General features: G+C 47.5%; 2 protein-coding genes across 5 annotated transcripts in view; one reads left to right on the top strand and one right to left on the bottom strand.

The window, feature by feature from the left end:
* Positions 1-5848, top strand: part of RPN2 (ribophorin II) — a 63291-nt gene extending 57443 nt beyond the window's left edge. For 2 of the 4 annotated variants that reach the window (XM_064382409.1, XM_064382407.1), the window contains 3 exons: positions 827-956; positions 2613-2660; positions 5528-5848. In XM_064382409.1, the coding sequence (XP_064238479.1) occupies positions 827-956; positions 2613-2660; positions 5528-5540 (191 nt within the window). In that variant the 3' untranslated portion in view covers positions 5541-5848. The remainder of the gene's footprint in view (positions 1-826; positions 957-2612; positions 2661-5527) is intronic. The other 2 variants (XM_064382410.1, XM_064382408.1) reach the window with 1 other exon arrangement.
* A 5415-nt stretch (positions 5849-11263) lies between these two features.
* GHRH (growth hormone releasing hormone) lies at positions 11264-16061 on the bottom strand. Its single transcript, XM_064382895.1, has 4 exons — positions 15979-16061; positions 15580-15684; positions 13379-13506; positions 11264-11310 (listed from the first exon to the last, which is right to left on the bottom strand). The coding sequence occupies exons 1-4, from the start codon at positions 16059-16061 to the stop codon at positions 11264-11266; spliced, it is 363 nt and encodes a 120-aa protein (XP_064238965.1).
* Positions 16062-16384: the final 323 nt, after the last annotated feature.

Below are 16384 nucleotides of genomic sequence, written 5' to 3' on the forward strand. Positions count from 1 at the left end.
GGATTATAGGCATGCGCACCATACCCGGCTAATTTTGTATTTTTAATAGAGATGGAATTTCACTGTGTTGGCCAGGCTGGTCTCGAACTCTTGACCTCAGGTGATCCACCCACCTTGGCCTCACAAAGTGTTGGGATTACAGGTGTGAGCCCCTGTGCCTGGCCTATTTATATCCTGTGTACTTTTGTTAAGAATTTGAAAAATGAAATGATTCCTAACTATAACATGACAGAAGTTTTAAACAAAAGCAGAGAAATAGATGTAAGCAGGAACATAGCACAGGTCACTGAAGTTCGGTTGTTAACCCTGGGTTTTCTTGTGTGTGTGTGTGTTTTTTTTTTGAGACAAGGTATCACTCTGTCACCCAGGCTGAAGTACAGTGGTGTGATCAAGCTCACTGCGTCCTTGACCTCCTGGACTATGGTGATCTTCCCACCTCAGCCTCATAAATAGCTAGGACTACAGACATGGGCCATTACACCTGACTAATTTTTTAAATTTTAGTAGACAGGAGGTCTCGCCGTGTTGCCTAGGATGGTCTTAAACTCCTTAGCTCAAGCAGTTCTCCTACCTCAGCCTCCCAAAATGCTGGGGTTACGGGCGTGAGCCACTGCGCCTGGCCATCCCTGGATTTCTTGGTGGCCACAGCTGAGAGGAAAGTATATTGAGTTAGCTACATTCTGGCATCAGAGCAAAGGAACGAAACAAGCTGGCCTAGGACTACAGACCTTTTCATGATCCAGCAGTTGCTGCCCCTAACTCTCCTCAACCCCAGCGAATCATTAGTGTTTCGCTTAATTGGATGTCATGGCACCTCTTCTTGCAGCTATGCTGGGACTCATGTATGTCTACTGGACTCAGCTCAACATGTTCCAGACCTTGAAGTACCTGGCCATCTTGGGTAGTGTGACGTTTCTGGCTGGCAATCGGATGCTGGCCCACCAGGCAGTTAAGAGGTAAGGCTGGACATGGGCCAGGGATCTAGAGAAGGGTTAGAAATACTCCACTCTGCCGGCCTAGTTCTTTAAAGGGTAGGTGGCAAAATGGTTTGTGTTCTTAGGGGCAAGTCTGACACCTTAACTTAGCCCAATACAGAAGCCATAAGCACTCTGAAGTCAGATAAGGGCCTTAGTGATCAGCTTTGTATGTATTAAAACCATAGTAATTTATGACCCAGTACAATAGAGTGAGAGAGGAAAAGAATTGCTTTATGAAGATGAAAATGCATTAGTAGATGTGGCAGAAGATTAATTCGTTAGCTGTGCAAAAATTCTCTGCTGCCACGGAGAATCCTGCACTGCCCTGCACCCACTACCCTCAACACGTCCCCGAGAGTTTCTCCTCTGTAACCCCTCACAGCTCAGGAGCTTGTCCCCAAAGCACAGGGTCTGTGTTCTTCCCCACAGAAGCTGCAGCAGGTTTTGCCGAGGCTCCCAGCAAGGAGTATCTCCTCAGTAGCCTGTGCCACCTGCCTGGGACCTAGACAACCTTAGAGTCACATAGATGGTCAGACCTTGACATGACGGCAGCTTGCTGGCAGCTTGACTTTTCGAAACAGAATTGGAGGCAAATTTAAATGTCACAAAGGTGTTTCTCATTGATTTGACTTTATTAGAACCTGAGTGATTTCAGGCACACAAAGGCCAATAAGAAAAGGTCAGAATTGCTTTCACCTTTGGAAGAAATCATTTTCAGATGTGCCGCTTTCTTCTATCCAGGACGTTTGCTGGAAGAATGTAATCTATAGTGTACCCTCAATGTGGCTGCCAGTTAGGTTGCTAGGATCAGAGAGAGGCTTTTTCAGGGAGACCATCAGTGGGTGGGAAAAGGTGTCTCATCTCTGCCCGAGTCTCCATTGTGAGCTTTCTAAGCACTTCACTGTGGAGACTCGGCACAGGCACGTTCCTTGGCTTTCCTGTAGGAATCCAGGGCCTACCAGAGCTTCCCTTAGCACCAGAAGTGGCAGCTGGTTCATTGTTCCACCCTGCAGTAGCCTTTTCCTGGTGGCTGTGCATTGTACCTGGGAAAGATCTGGGACTTTGTTGTTTTTACAAAACAGAACACTCTTCCCTTTGGTGCCTGGGCCCCCAGGGAGCCAAAAGATTGTGCTCTGCTAAGTTCTCTCTTTTCTAGAAGTTGCCCACTCAAGAAGAATGAAATCTGCCAGGCATGGTGGCCTATGCCTGTAATCCCAGTGCTTTGGGAGGCTGAGGCGGGAGGATCACTTGAGCTCAGGAGTTCGAGACTAGCCTGGGCAACATAGTGAGACATCATCTCTAAAAAATATATATAAAAATGAAAAATAAGAACAAAATCAAGACGAGAATTGGGTAGAAACCGTTTGGTTTACATCCTTCTTAGCAGGAGTTCCTAGTTTGGAATCCTAAAGTTGTACGCATTTTCTGGGGAGAGAGACCATGGCTTTTTTCAGAATCCCAGAAGGATCAGTAACTCCTTCCTCTCCTCTACTCATATATCCCATTCAAAAGCTTAAAGCCCACTCTTCTAATGAGTCCTAATGGAAGCTCTGGTTGGGTGTTTGTCATTTCTTTCCTCAGCTGATTTCTCCTCACTGTCCTTTCTTGATTCTCAAACCCTCTTTCCTTTGGCAGGATCGCTGCAGAGCAGAGCAGTAGATTGGCAAAATATAGGACACTACGGTAAAGATGAAGGGTGGACTCATCCCAGAAGCAGGGTCCCTTCCCCTTCTTACCCGCCTCATGCATGTCAGTTATCTTTCTCGTTTTCAGCCCACTTGCTCCTCCCACCCCTCCCTAAGCCACAGCTGAATTCTGAAGCTGTTTTGCAACTTGCTAGATAAGGTTGTGACTGGACCAGGGCAAAAGCTTCCTGAGTTAGCCCAGCTGATGGGATAACTTTGCAGTGAGTAGCTTTGGCCTGGCTTTGACTGTATAAGACTTCATTCTCCCTATGTCCCATGGTGTACTTATTTATAGACAGTCCTCTCTCTCTGTTTCCAGGAGAGCTGAGATAAGGACAAGACAAATCCAAAATTCATTAAATGATGGTCCCATGGCAAATCCTGGCACACCTTGTCACTGTTTCTAGACTTTTTTGTCACACCAGTCTCTAGTTGAGCCAAACTGTGTAGTTTGGGGAGACTGTAAATTACGAGGGACTGATGGCCACAAATCAAAGCCAGCATCAGAATCCAGGTTCCTAGCACTCAGGGTATGTTAAAAGGGCGATTCCCCATGAAACTAAAATGTGAAGTGAAATCTCACTCATGCTTCTTCTGCATACCAGTCCTAGGATGGGAGGGAAGTGGAGGGAAGGAGAGGGAGTGTCGAATGCTTCATTGATCTGCACCTCTAGACCAGGGGCTGGCAAGTTTCCTGTAAAGAGCCAGATAGTATTTTAGGCTTTACTGGCCATATGGTCTCTTGGCACCAACTACTCCGTCACTGTCATGTGAAAGCGGCCATAGACTGTATAAACAAATGGGTGTGGCTGTGTTCCAGTAAAACTTTATTCTCCAAGACAGGTGGTGGGCTGGATTTGGCCTGAGTGACACAGTTTGCTGACCCCTGCCCTAGACCAACAAAGGGAGGGAGGTATTTGAATTTTCAAGTCATGTTCTCTTTTATCCTTTGCCTTGGAAATGGCTCTTCTTGCCAAAGCCACAAAGCCATCTAATTTCTAATCCTCTGAAAATAGTAGAGATCAACAAAAGCGTAGGATTTAGAGCGTTTCCAGGGATGTGTGAGCGTAAGCTGGGTCACCTAGTCCCCAGCACAGAAGGGAACCGCATTTGTTTTGGTTTGGCTTTTTTTCAGGTTTAATTGAGGTATCATTTATCTGCAGGAAAATTTACGCTTTTTAGTGTACAATTCTGTGAATCCTGAAAAACCTATATAGTCATGTAACCACCACCTCAATCAAGATATTGGTATTGCCACACTCCAAAGAGTTCCCCTGTGCCCCCTTTAGAGTCAGTCCCTTCTCCCAGCCCCATTCCCTGGCTTTGCCCATTTGGTTTTATCATAAATTATAGTCACTCTGTCTGAGATGTGCTTTCAGAATTAGTCCTTTCTGCTAAATATTGAGTTCTCTAATTCTTTAAATAACTCAGTTTTTTTTCTCGATTAAAAAGAAATGTTTTTAATAGAGATGGGGTCTTCTGTAAGTAAATGAGAAAAGAAAAAGAAAAAAAAAAGAGAGAGATGGGGTCTTACTATGTTGCCCAAGCTGGTCTCAAACTCCTGGGCTCAAACAGTTCTCCTGCTTTGGCCTCCAAAAGTGCTGGAATTATTGGCATGAGCAACCTTGCTCGGCCTTTTGATTTTTAAAGTCTGTTTCTACTCTGCTATCCCCAGATCACTGCTTGAGGGAGAGGAAAGTCCCTTGATCATTTGGACATTTGGCACTTCCTAGTGTTTGAAAGGAAACCCCTGTTAGCAAAGTGCTCTCGATCTGAGGGCAGACATTGATTTGAGCAGACATATGGGACATAAGTTCCTAGCTACAGTCAAGGGTTGTGGGCCACTACCCTTCAGCTGTTCTTATTTCATACTTGTGCTATCCTTTCTGCGTGAACATTTCTGAATTTACACATTTTAGTGTACCTAGGAACCTCTGAATATTGGCAAGAAATTAAGGGTGCACAACCCAGCCCTCAAGATTAATCCCATGCCTGTGCATGTCTCTTGGAACTGCTTTATAAATGGGTTTGGAGCCTGCCATTCTGCAAGACTCTGTCATCATCACCTTAGTCCTTACCCCTGGGAAGAGCTGCCACTGAAGGATGGTGTGTGTGTCGGCAGCCCTGCCTCTGCCTGCTGGAGCCTGCCGGAATCGGTTACTCACAGCAGTCACCTCCTCAGCTGCACGGTGTGTCTAGATTGTCCTTTTCATTCATTGTGGTTCCCATCCCTCCTTAGAGCCTAGGAAAAGGCAGCAGAGAGGAAAAGAAGAATACAGGAGATAGGTTTTTATCCCCTTTAACATTTTCTGTGAGCTGAGTCCCATTTTTGAGAATGTTTCTGTGTTAGGTTAGAGGCTGAGTGTGACTTGGCAAGATCACGGCCACACAGCAGGAATGTGCAGGTTTGTGTAATGAATGGTCAGGATGTCATCTTCCAAGCTACAGAAGGGCCACGTGTTGGTTGGCAGAGCTGGAATCTGGGAGATTGAGGACAAGCATTCTTTAAGCTTTCCTCTCTGTTCATCCAGTTGAAATTTACACTCTGTTTTTGGCCTTGCACTGTGAGAGGTGTGCCTGGAATTAACTCATCTCCGTATGTTGTCACATACCACTGTCTTAGTTATTATCGAGTTTGTTTTGTTGTTTGTATTTAAGTCGTCATCAGCTTAATTATGAACTAGTTGTCTTACATTCTTTTGTAAAATGAGATGGGGCATAAATAGAATCGGTAAATGATTATTCCCTTATAAATGGGATCTTATCGCGGGAGAGTACCTTGGTCTCTCTGTTGTCACTGGTTAGGAACTGTAGCAGTGAACTGAAACCGTCAATAATTTTGTGTTTGTCTCCATTTTTTTTCAGAACAGCACATTAGTTCCAGATGAAGGATGGAAATTCTGAAAACTGAATGTCAAGAAAAGGAGTCAAGAACAATTTACAGTATGAAAAGAAAAATGGGAAAAAAAACACTATTTAAAAAGGACAAAGTCAAGATCGTAGTTTACTTTTGCTTGTCGTTTTTCAGTTTCCCCAACACAGAGCAGATACCTGGTGAGCTCCAATAGTCTCTTTGTTTGGCACTGTGCGAGATGCTGTGAATATTCCTAACTACCCAGATGTTGCATCTGAAAAGTTGAAATGTATAATTGTTTTGGAATAAAGCAGATGATAATAGGAACAAAGGCCCGATTGAGAGCTTATTCTAGTACTTCGGGTGGTGGGGTCCTTGGGTATGTGACATGACAACTGATTTGGAAATGCTGTTGATGCCAGCGTATTTCTCCAGGCTTTATACATTGGTCCTTCTTGCCCCTTTCCTAACAGAACTGAGAACTGCCTGGAAAGGCCAGCTTCCTTTCTTCTCCAGCAGTGAGCATGAGCTGTCTGCAGAGGAGCCCTGTTGGTATCTGAAGGCCCCACTTGTAGCAGTGAGGACCTCTGCTCAAGGCTCTTGTCTTGGGGCACCACTTTGTGTGGTGGCTCACATCTGTAATACCAGCACTTAGAGAGACTGAGGTGGGTGGATCACTTGAGGTCAGGAGTTTGAGACCAGCCTGGCCAACATGGTGAAACCCTGTCTCTACCAAAAATACAGAAATCAGCCAGGCATGGTGGTGTGCGCTTGTAATCCTAGCTACTTGGGAGGCTGACGCAGGAGAATCGTTTGAACCTGGGAGCCAGACCCTGTCTAAAAAAATAAAAATAAAACAAAAAAGAATGATGCATGGGGATTTCGATGCAAAGTGAATTTTCAAGGGACGCAAATTCAGACCAGAGCACTGACCATTTGAGTTACTTTAGGCTAGAAGGCCACAACCATCTCAAGAATGCCCCCTTTGAAGTTGTGCCCTAGGGCGACCATTACATGAGGTGATATAATAGCACGTAGAGAAGTAATACCGCATAGCATGGTTGACTGCATAGACTTCGGTGCCAGACAAACCTAGTGTTGCCACTTACTAGGGTGTGGGACCTTGGGCAAGTAGTTTGACTTCTGTAAAGCTCCTTTTGTGCTTCTGTAAAAGTGAGGGGATAACTGCCTACCTCATAGGAGTAAAGGAGTTGAATGCTCGTTCATCTTAGTGCTTGGCGTCTTTCCTGATTGACCTACAGTTATGTGCCTCGGCCCATTGCCTCTAGTTCTAGAATGGCAAAACCTGCAATTACTTTTGCACCAACCTAATATTAATTGAAACATGATACGTTTAGTTAACTTTTGAAATATGGTAATCATAGTATTTATTGAATTGGGGGGCTGGAAGTTGTTTTATTTTAATCAGATCGCTTTCCAACCTAGTTGGATCTTACTGCAGTGAAGAAATTGGCATTTTGATTGGGGAAAAGGGAAAGAAGATTCTGGAACTCTATGCTGGTTCTAAATGGGGTCCTACAGGTGAGAGGGTGATGTGGGCAGTTATAGGGATGCCTCTAAGATGGGAAGGAGGCTTCTCCTTCCCAGAGGTTGCAAACTTGTGATCTGTAGTGTTTTTTAAAAATTGAGTAAGTCACCAACATTTGAAGACAGATTTTATATAAAAATCTTGGTTTTGGATTCTGGGTTCTCTTGAAAGAGAAAATTAGAGCTGTCGATGGCAGGCCTGATTCCTGGATGGCAGCAGTCAGTTGTCACTGAATAGCACCTCCTCCCTTTGGACGGGGCCTGCAAGCTCCAGTTGGTCAGCTCCATCCCCACAGGTGTCCACGAGTGGGACGCTGGCGCTGGTCCACTGCCAGCTGTGCGCCTCTGATACCCGCCTGGCTCCCACAGCCGTATGCCTTTGGCACCCTCCGCTTTTAGTTTCTTATCCCACTCTGAGGGGAAGGGGTGACGGTGGCTCCCTGTTGCTCTTGGGTGGCTCCTAGTGTTTCTACTTAGGTGTGCTGGGACCTCAGCCGCTCAGACTGGTGAGGAAAGAGCGCCAGCAGTATGTGGGATGAGAGCAGGGGTGCTTTCCACCTATCATCAAACCTGTGCAGGCCCGGGAGACAGACTGGGTGTGGGGCTGGTGGACAGTGGTGTGGAGAAGGGGCAGTAGGGCCCGAGGGTGGAATTATAAAGGGTGCTGGGTGTCCTGGTCACTGGAAACAAACAACAGCCAGTGGCTGCAGGGAAAGAAGTCAAGAAACAGCTTTTTGGAGAAAGGGCTGGCACAGCTAAGTAAGGGGTTCTTGGGCTGGTTCCGGGCTGGCCTGCAGACTCAGACGGGAGCTGGAGGACACAGCCCAGCAAACATTGCCATGTGCCAGGCTGTGTTCTGTGTCCAGAGCTAGCAAGACAGTGAGCAAGACTGATCCAATCCCTGCCCTTGGTCCAGGTACAAGCCACGGGCAGGCTGGCTGAGGGAGAAAGGGAGCAGTGATTGCAAATGTGAAGGGCCTCAGAGGAAGCAGTTCTTACCTAGATGGCTTGGGAGGGCTCAGCTGAGACAAAGAATGAGAAGGCGCCTATGCCAAGCTGGGAAAGAGCACTCCGGGCAAAGACTCAGCCAGCACGGAGGCTCTGGGGCGAGAGCATGGCACATTCCAGCTGGAAGCAGGCCAAGCAGCCGAGATGTCACTGGCAGGAACAGCATCCTCGCTGGGATAGACGCCAGAACAAACTTGGCTTTTAGGGGCTGTGGTGAGGAGGATTGATTTTTATCTTAGGAGCTTTAAAAAAAAAAAAACAGAGAGAGAGAGAGATGGGGTCTCGCTATGTTGCCCAGGCTAACCTTGAACGCAAGGGATCCTCTCACCTCAGCCTTCTGAGTAGCTGGGACTACAAGCATCCACCACCACGCCTGGCCAGCCTGTATATTGGGGTATAGCAGAGACAGATGCTGTCTGTCTGACCCTACCCACTGGACAAAGCCCTTTTTTGTTTTTTGGAGACAGAGTCTTGCTCTGTTGCTTAGGCTGGAGTGCAGTGATGCAATCACGACTCACTAGAGCTTCAACCTCCTAGGCTCAGGTGATCCCCCAACCCACAGCCTCTGGAGTAGCTGGGACTACAGGCATGTGCCATCACACTGAGCTAATTTTTGTATTTTTAGTAAAGACAGGGTTTTATTTATTTATTTTATTTTTGTTTTTTGAGACGGAGTTTCACTCTTGTTACCCAGGCTGGAGTGCAATGGCACGATCTTGGCTCACCGCAGCCTCCACCTCCTGGGTTCAGGCAATTCTCCTGCCTCAGCCTCCTGAGTAGCTGGGATTACAGGCACACGCCACCATGCCCAGCTAATTTTTTGTACTAGTAAAGACGGGGTTTCACCATGTTGACCAGGATGGTCTCGATCTCTTAACCTCGTGATCCACCCGCCTCGGCCTCCCAAAGTGCTGGGATTACAGGCTTGAGCCACCGCACCCGGCCTCCTCTAAACTGTTTTTAAAAATTTTTTGAGACAGTCTCACTCTTTAACCCAGGCTGGAGTGCATGGTGTGATCTCAGCTCACTGCAACCTCCATCTCCCGGGTTCAAGCGATACTCCTGCTTCAGCCTCCCAAATAGCTGAGATTACAGGCATGCACCACCATGCCAGGCTAACTTTTGTATTTTTAGTAGAGATAGTGTTTCACCATGTTGGCCAGGCTGGTCTTGAACTCCTGGCCTCAAGTGATCCTCCTGCCTTAGCCTCCCAAAGTGCTTGGATTATAGGCATCAGCCACCGCGCCTGGCCCTCTTCTAAACTTTAAATGTAGGCGTTTCCAGGGGATCAGTCCCTGGACTTTACTCTTCTGTAGTCTTCCTTGGTAATCTAACTAGTCTTTTGACTTTAAAGACTTTCTAAATGGTGACAACTACCGAACCAAACCAGCTGTCCAGACCTCTCCCCTGAATTCGGGGGACTCTCTCCTGAACTAGGACCTGTACAGTCATGTGCTTACTCAGCTTCCTCACTTGGACCTTTCATAGGCACCTCACACTCAACATTCAAACCTAAACGCTTAATATTCCCCCAACCCCAAAGCTGCTGAGTGACAACTCCATCCTTCCAGTCCTCAGGCCAAAAACTCGGGAGTCATTCTTGACTTCTCTCCAATCCCTACACCTTGTCTATCAGCAAATGGCTTCTGCCCTAAGAATGTATCTAGAGTTTGACCATTTCTCGGTGATTTTAAACATAGGTCAGAGCCTGTCATTTCTTCTGCTTAAACTCCACCATGGCTTTCATCTCACCAAGTGTGGGATCCAAATCCTAACTGTGGGCCTGGCGCCGTGGCTCATGCCTGTAATCCCAGCTACTCAGGAGGCGGAGGCTGAGGCAGGAGAATCCCTTGAACCTTGGAGGTGGTGGTTGCAGTGAGCTGAGATCACACCACTGCACTCCAGCCTGGGCAACAGAGTGAGACTCTGTCTCAGAAAACAACAACAACAAACTCAATTTGTTACAATTATTTTTAACACTGCCAAGTGTCCCCATGAGCTGGCCTCGTGCTCCTCCAGGACTCTTTTCTTTCCACTCACATCCTTGCTCCTGCCCAGGTAGCCACACTGACCCCCTCGCTAGTCCTCCCTCCACATTCCTGCCTCCAGGCCTTTGTTGGGTTTTCACTCCACCTGGAAAGTTCTTTACTCTGATATTTACAAAGCCAACTCCCTCTCTTCCTCAGGTCTTTACTCAAATGTCACATCATCAGTGAAGCCTTCACATGTACACACTGTAGATCGAATTATACCTCCCAGCGCTCCCCAGCCCTTTAGAGCTTTATCCTTTGCACTCGCCAACATCTGACATATTCTATATTGACCTGGGTTTATTATTCTCTCCCCTACCACACACACATTGACTTGTCCTGTCAGCAGCATTTAGCAGAATGGATCAACTCTTTCTTCTAGAAACGCTCTTCATTTGGCTTCTGGGATTCTTCTGTGAAGTGGCTTTGCCGTTACCTCATTGCCTGCTACTTCTCAGCCTCCTTTGCTGGTTCCTCATCTTTCCTCTAAACTTTGTTTTTGTTTTTTTTTGAGACAGTCTCGCTCTTTCATCCAGGCTGGAGTGCAGTGGCGCGATCTCGGCTCACTGCAACCTCCGCCTCCCAGGTTCAAGCGATCTCAAGGACTTTGTTCATGGCTGTCTCTCCAGTGCCCAGAACAGTACCTGGCACAGAGTCGGTATTCTATAAATGTTTGTTGAATGAATAAATGGTATTGCTTATAGATGAGCAAGTCACCCATGGGCAAAGGATGCCTTTGACCCAAGGTAGAATGTGGTTAAGAGCTGGTTCCGGGTTGGACTTGCCTGCATTTGAATCCCAGCTCTCATTTGCCAGGTGTGACTGTGGGCAGTTGGGTTACACTTTCTGTGCCTCAGTTCCTTGTGTGTGAAAGGAGGAGGATGCCAATACCCGCCGTCAGCCCGTGCGAGGGGCATAGGAGATTCTATGCATGAAGCTGCCTGGTTTGCACTCTGCGTGCTTTAAATGTTAGCTTTTAAAAAAAAATAATACCTTGTAATACCACTTTGGGAAATGTAACTATGTAAAACCCATAGAAAGTTAGGCTGAATAGAAAAGAACATTTAAATGCACACCAGTATGGGGGAATTTTATTGTATTTACAAAGGAAAAAGTGGGTCAGAAATGAAAGAGGATTGACTGGATCCAGTTTCATTTTGGCTACAGGTAGCCCAGGTCACAGGAGGATTCTTCATTCCTGGTTCCTGCTGCAGAAAGAAAGATCAAGCTGAATCCAGGGGACTGAAGTGAGGGTGGCTGGAGGACGCATGGAACCGGGGCAATGGGTGCTTCTGTGGCAGGAGCTGGTTTTTTGGATTTCAAAAGAGGTAGTGTGGGGCGGAGGGAAGGATGCTCATGCGTGCCAGCAAGGTGAGTCCCGAACCTCAGTTTCCTTATAGGGCTGCTACATGGACACAATGTATGATGGGTGCAAAAGTATGCTATCTGTCACATGGCTCTGCCCTGCACTCTAAAGCAGGAACTTCTTCCTGCCTACCAGTGATATCCTGCTATTTGCAGCAGTGGAGCTGGCGGGGGAACTATGACTGTAGCAGCCTTCGGGCCCCTTCCTGCGAGCTTGGCGGGCTCTATGACTTCAATCTCTGTGAAGCCTCTGGCTTTTCACTTGCAGGAACAAAGCCTGCATTCTTAGGATTAGCCCTCCACGGAGCCATTTTCACCCTACCGAGGCCTGATGAGAGCCATAGCAGGTGAACAATTACCTAATCCCAGCCTGCAAGGTACAGAGGAGGCATTCTTCTTAGAGACATTATTTTAGAACTCTTGCCTTGTGGACCCTAGAGATGGTCAGAGCTAACTCCTTCTTTCATAGGGATGAAACTAAGAAGCGTGTTGCTGTGCAGCTAGCTCCAGAACCAGGCCTGGGGCCCAGGTGTTTCTCGCCTCCCAGCCTGGTTGTCACCCTCCTGTCATCTGCTGTAGGCCTGCTGCTGCTTGTAGGTGGTGAAATCTCTGGGCTAGTGGTGTCTGATACGGTTGGGAAGAAATTGAGAAAGGCCATGGAGAGCTCTGCTGGGAACTGGATTTGCTAAATAGGTTGGACCAGAAGTGCCCAGCAGAGCCACACTGGGACCTGCTTGTGCTCACAGTTAAATCAGGCTCTAGGCCAGGCGCAGTGGCTCACGCCTATAATCCCAGCACTTTGGGAGGCCAAGGCAGGTGGATCACCTGAAGTCAGGAGTTCGAGACCAGCCTGGCCAATATTGTGAAACCCCATCTCTACTAAAAATACAAAAATTAGCCGGGCGTGGTGGTGGGTGCCTGTAATCCCAGCTACTCGGGAGGCTGAGGCTGGAGAATCACTTGAACCCAGGAGGCGGAGGTTGCAGTGAGCCGAGATTACACCACTGCACTCCAGCCTGGGTGACGAGAGTAAAAAAAAAAAATCAGGCTCTGAAGCCCAGCTGAGTTTCTCCAAACAGCCACGGCATTTTTGGGAAACTTTGTTCATGAAGTGGGGCTTTGTGCAAAGAAGTTCCAGGGAGGCAAAACAGGTCTTGGGCCTCCTAGTCCCTGACTTGGGGCCAGCTGCTGCCCACTCTTTGCCTAACTTTTTCTTCCTCTGTAAAATGAGGAAACTCATTTCGGATCTCTCCTGACTCCCCGGGGAAACGTGAGGGCCAGTGAGCTGGGAACGACAGTCATCACTGCCTCTCCTCTGCTGATCGTGTGTCTGCGCACACTCAGCTACCACAGGGTGTGAGAGGGCTGGTCTGTCTTTGACTTTATAGTTTTTTTGAACTTGGCAAGGGATCCAGAGCACGCCTGTCAGATCACCTGCACCCGAATCCTTGGGGACACCTGTCAAAATTCAGGTTTCTGGGTCATTTCCCAGAGCCATTCAGTGAGTAACATTTTCAGGCATGGGCACTGAGCCTGGCCTCTGGCTGCGCAGTGGGATATAGACATGGATAAGTTGTGGTCTCCATCAGACATCTTCCACCCTTAATGTCTAAAGAACTCTCCTCGTCCTTATTTATTTATTGAGATAGGGTCTTACTATATTGGCCAAGCTAGTCTCAAACTCCCAGCCTCAAGCGATCCTCACCCCTCAGCCTCCCAAAGTGCTGGGATTACAGGCATGAGCCACCGCGCCCGGGCGCTCTCCTAGTTCTTAATGTCTGTCAGGAGGGTCCTTGTTCTTGATTTGTTTGGCAGAGCCCCATACCTTTAGACAGGAGTGGATTCTTTCCTTTTCCTGGCAAACCACGGGGTAGGAAGCCCTGAAGTCCCTAGATGCACACATGCACTCACGCCCATACCTGTGCTTCTGCCGCAGGGCCACCAGGATGCTCTCCAATGCCATTTGCTTTTGTTCTGCCCACACGCTGTCTACCTGACGGCCAAGCCGTGCCCTTGCTCCTCGCTCCTGGTTTCTCTCTCTATGTGGTTAGAAAAAGAAAACTAATTGCTATTTGGGTAGGACGTGGAGAGGCAGGGGTATCTCCCTCTGCCTGTTTAAATATCTGGTGTGGACTCTTCCACCCAACTGAGTTAGATTCAGCCACACTTAGGGAGGTAGTATACGGAGTAGTGAAGAGTACAGTAGTACAAGTGTACACAGTTGCAGAATGTCCCCCCACAGATTATTAATTATAAGGGGAAAATAACTTTATAGAGCAGAAACCTGGCAGACACCATGTTAGCCAACTGATCAAAGTTACCATCTACCAATAATCCACCAATAACGGCACAAATTGACATCCTGTGCCTCCTGATACCAGGCACTGAGAAGGATACAACACTACTTCTATGAGTGCATCACCTGAATCCTCCAATCATCATTAGAGGAATGCTAATCCTCTAATCATGATTAGGAATTCCCCATGATTAGGAATCCTCTAATCATGGGGATGTGTCTGGCACATTCAACATGAGGGACATTCTATAGATCATTAGCCTTTACTAATCAAAAATGTCAATGTCATGAAAGACTGAGGAATAATTCCAGATTAAAAGAAACTAAAGAGACATGACAACTAATTGTTATCCATGATCCTGAATTGGGTCCTAGATCAGAAAAAGAAATAATTGTTATAAAGGACATTTTGGGACAGCTGGCACAATGTGAATATGGATAATTGATAATTATACAATGATTATGTAAGGGGATGTCCTTTAGTTAGGTATTAGGAGAACTGCAATTTACTCTCAAATGGTTCAGCAAAAATGATAACTATACTAAATGTGATTATGTGTTTCTGTGTGTAAATATCTATATCTTTTTTTTTTTTTGAGATGGAGTTTCACTCTTGTTGCCCAGGCTGGAGTGCAATGGCGTGATCTTGGCTCACTGCAACATTCACCTCCCAGGTTCAAGCGATTCTCCTGTCTCAGCCTCCTAAGTAGCTGGGATTACAGGCACCTGCCACTATGCCCAGCTGATTTTTGGTAATTTTAATAGAGATAGAATTTCATCTGTTGGCCAAGATGTTCTAGATCTCTTGACCTAGTGATCCGCCTGCCTTGGCCTCCCAAAGTGCTGGGATTAGAGGTGTGAGCCACCACACCCGGCCAGTATATATCTATATCTAGCTATGGATATAGACTAAGCAAATGTGATAAAATGTTAGGAACTGGAAGGGCATGTGGAAGTTCACTGTGCTTTTGCTGCAACTTTTTGTAAGTTTGAGATTTTTTTCAAAGTAAAAACTGAAAAGCATACAGGCTGTAATAGGGTCAGGCAGTTTGGCTCCAAACTCTGCCACTCTTTGTGTGTCCTTTAGAAGCAATTAACCTTGTACAATGGGGATAAGAGTCCCTACTGTGTAGGGTTGTTATGAAGATTAAAGAAACTAAAGGCTGGGCAAGGTGGCTTACACCTGTAATCCCAACGCTTTGGGAGGCCAAGGTGGGAGGATTGCTTAAGGCCAGGAGCTTGAGACCAGCCTGGGCAACATAGCGAGACCCCATCTCTACAAAACATAAAATAGTTGCAGTGATGCACACTGGCAGTCACAGCTACTTGGGAGGCTGAGAGGATCAGTTGAGTCCAGGCATTTGAGGTTACAATACAATGAGGCATGATCGTGCCACTGTATGCCAGCCTGGGCAACAGAATGAGACCCTGTCTCTGAAAAAAAGAAAGCAAGAAACTAAGAATAATAGTAGCTGACACTACCAAGGGTATCCTGTGTGCCCACCACTGTGCCAATGTCTGTAAGTGTCCCAGGGCAGAGCCTTTGTTTTTGGCATGGAGTCATGATTAAATGGTAACTACCACCAGTGTGGTTACTGTTGGAACCTAGTAATGGCTTTGCCTCACGGAAGAAGCACGTGATAGGTGTGGAGGTAAGCTGAGGTTTAACACTGGAATCCTTTTGCTTTGGAAAGTCCAGGAATGACACTTGCTGTGCCAAGGAAGAGATCTGACTTGGTGCCTGGCCTTCTGCAGGGACCAACCTCCTGCACTCTGCTGCAGGGTGTGGGGAGAAATCACTAGAACTTCTGCTTACCCCTGCTGCCTGCTCATGATGTCCTGGAGCAGCTTGCGGGCAGACATCTGGCCCAGCACCTTCCGGTAGCTGTTGGTGAAGATGGCATCTGTGTACCGCCGCATCCTGTGCAGAAGGAGTCTGGTCAGAGGGCGGGGTGGGGGCCAGGTGAGAGGACAGTCACGGCTGCACTCACCATGTCACTGCAAGATCCTTCTGTTGCTATCTGTCCCACTCACCCCAAGAGAGACTCAGGCCCCTCTGAGTGACCTCTGTGAAGCTGTGTCTGCCTCCTCTGCAAGGACAGACAGGGGCTGGAGACACAGCTGGGCCCAGCTGAGAGGAGTCTGCATTCACTAACACCTGCCCATGGCAGGGATGGCTTGGGAGTGGTGGGAACTTTCCCCAGGGGTTGCTTACCTGAGGGCCAAAGGGGGATGCGGGAAGCAGTGGGAGCTGCTGCTGAGGGTGAGGATCACGAAGACGAACACCCAGAGTGGCATCCTTCACCCGGGGGCGGCACCTGCAGAGTGACAGGAGCGGAAGGTCAGGTGCAGCCACAGCCATCGGGATGCCATTTACTGGCCCAGCCCTGGGCTTGGCTCCATGGCAAGACTTGGTCCTTGTCCTTTGGAAGCTGTGGGATGGGAAAAAGAACCCAGACTCTGGATGTCAGACAGACCCGGGTTCACGTTCTGCCTCTGCCAGTCACCAGCTCTGACCTCATTTTCTCCATCTGTAGAATGGGCCTGATGCAGCTACTCTGCCAACCACATAGGGTTGAACTGAAAACCAATGATAGGAGTGAAATTCCTCCTTGCTATAA

This window comes from Aotus nancymaae, unplaced genomic scaffold, assembly GCF_030222135.1.
Source record: "Aotus nancymaae isolate 86718 unplaced genomic scaffold, 86718_ANA_hifiasm-v0.15.2.pri h1tg000029l, whole genome shotgun sequence".
Taxonomy (NCBI): domain Eukaryota; kingdom Metazoa; phylum Chordata; class Mammalia; order Primates; family Aotidae; genus Aotus; species Aotus nancymaae.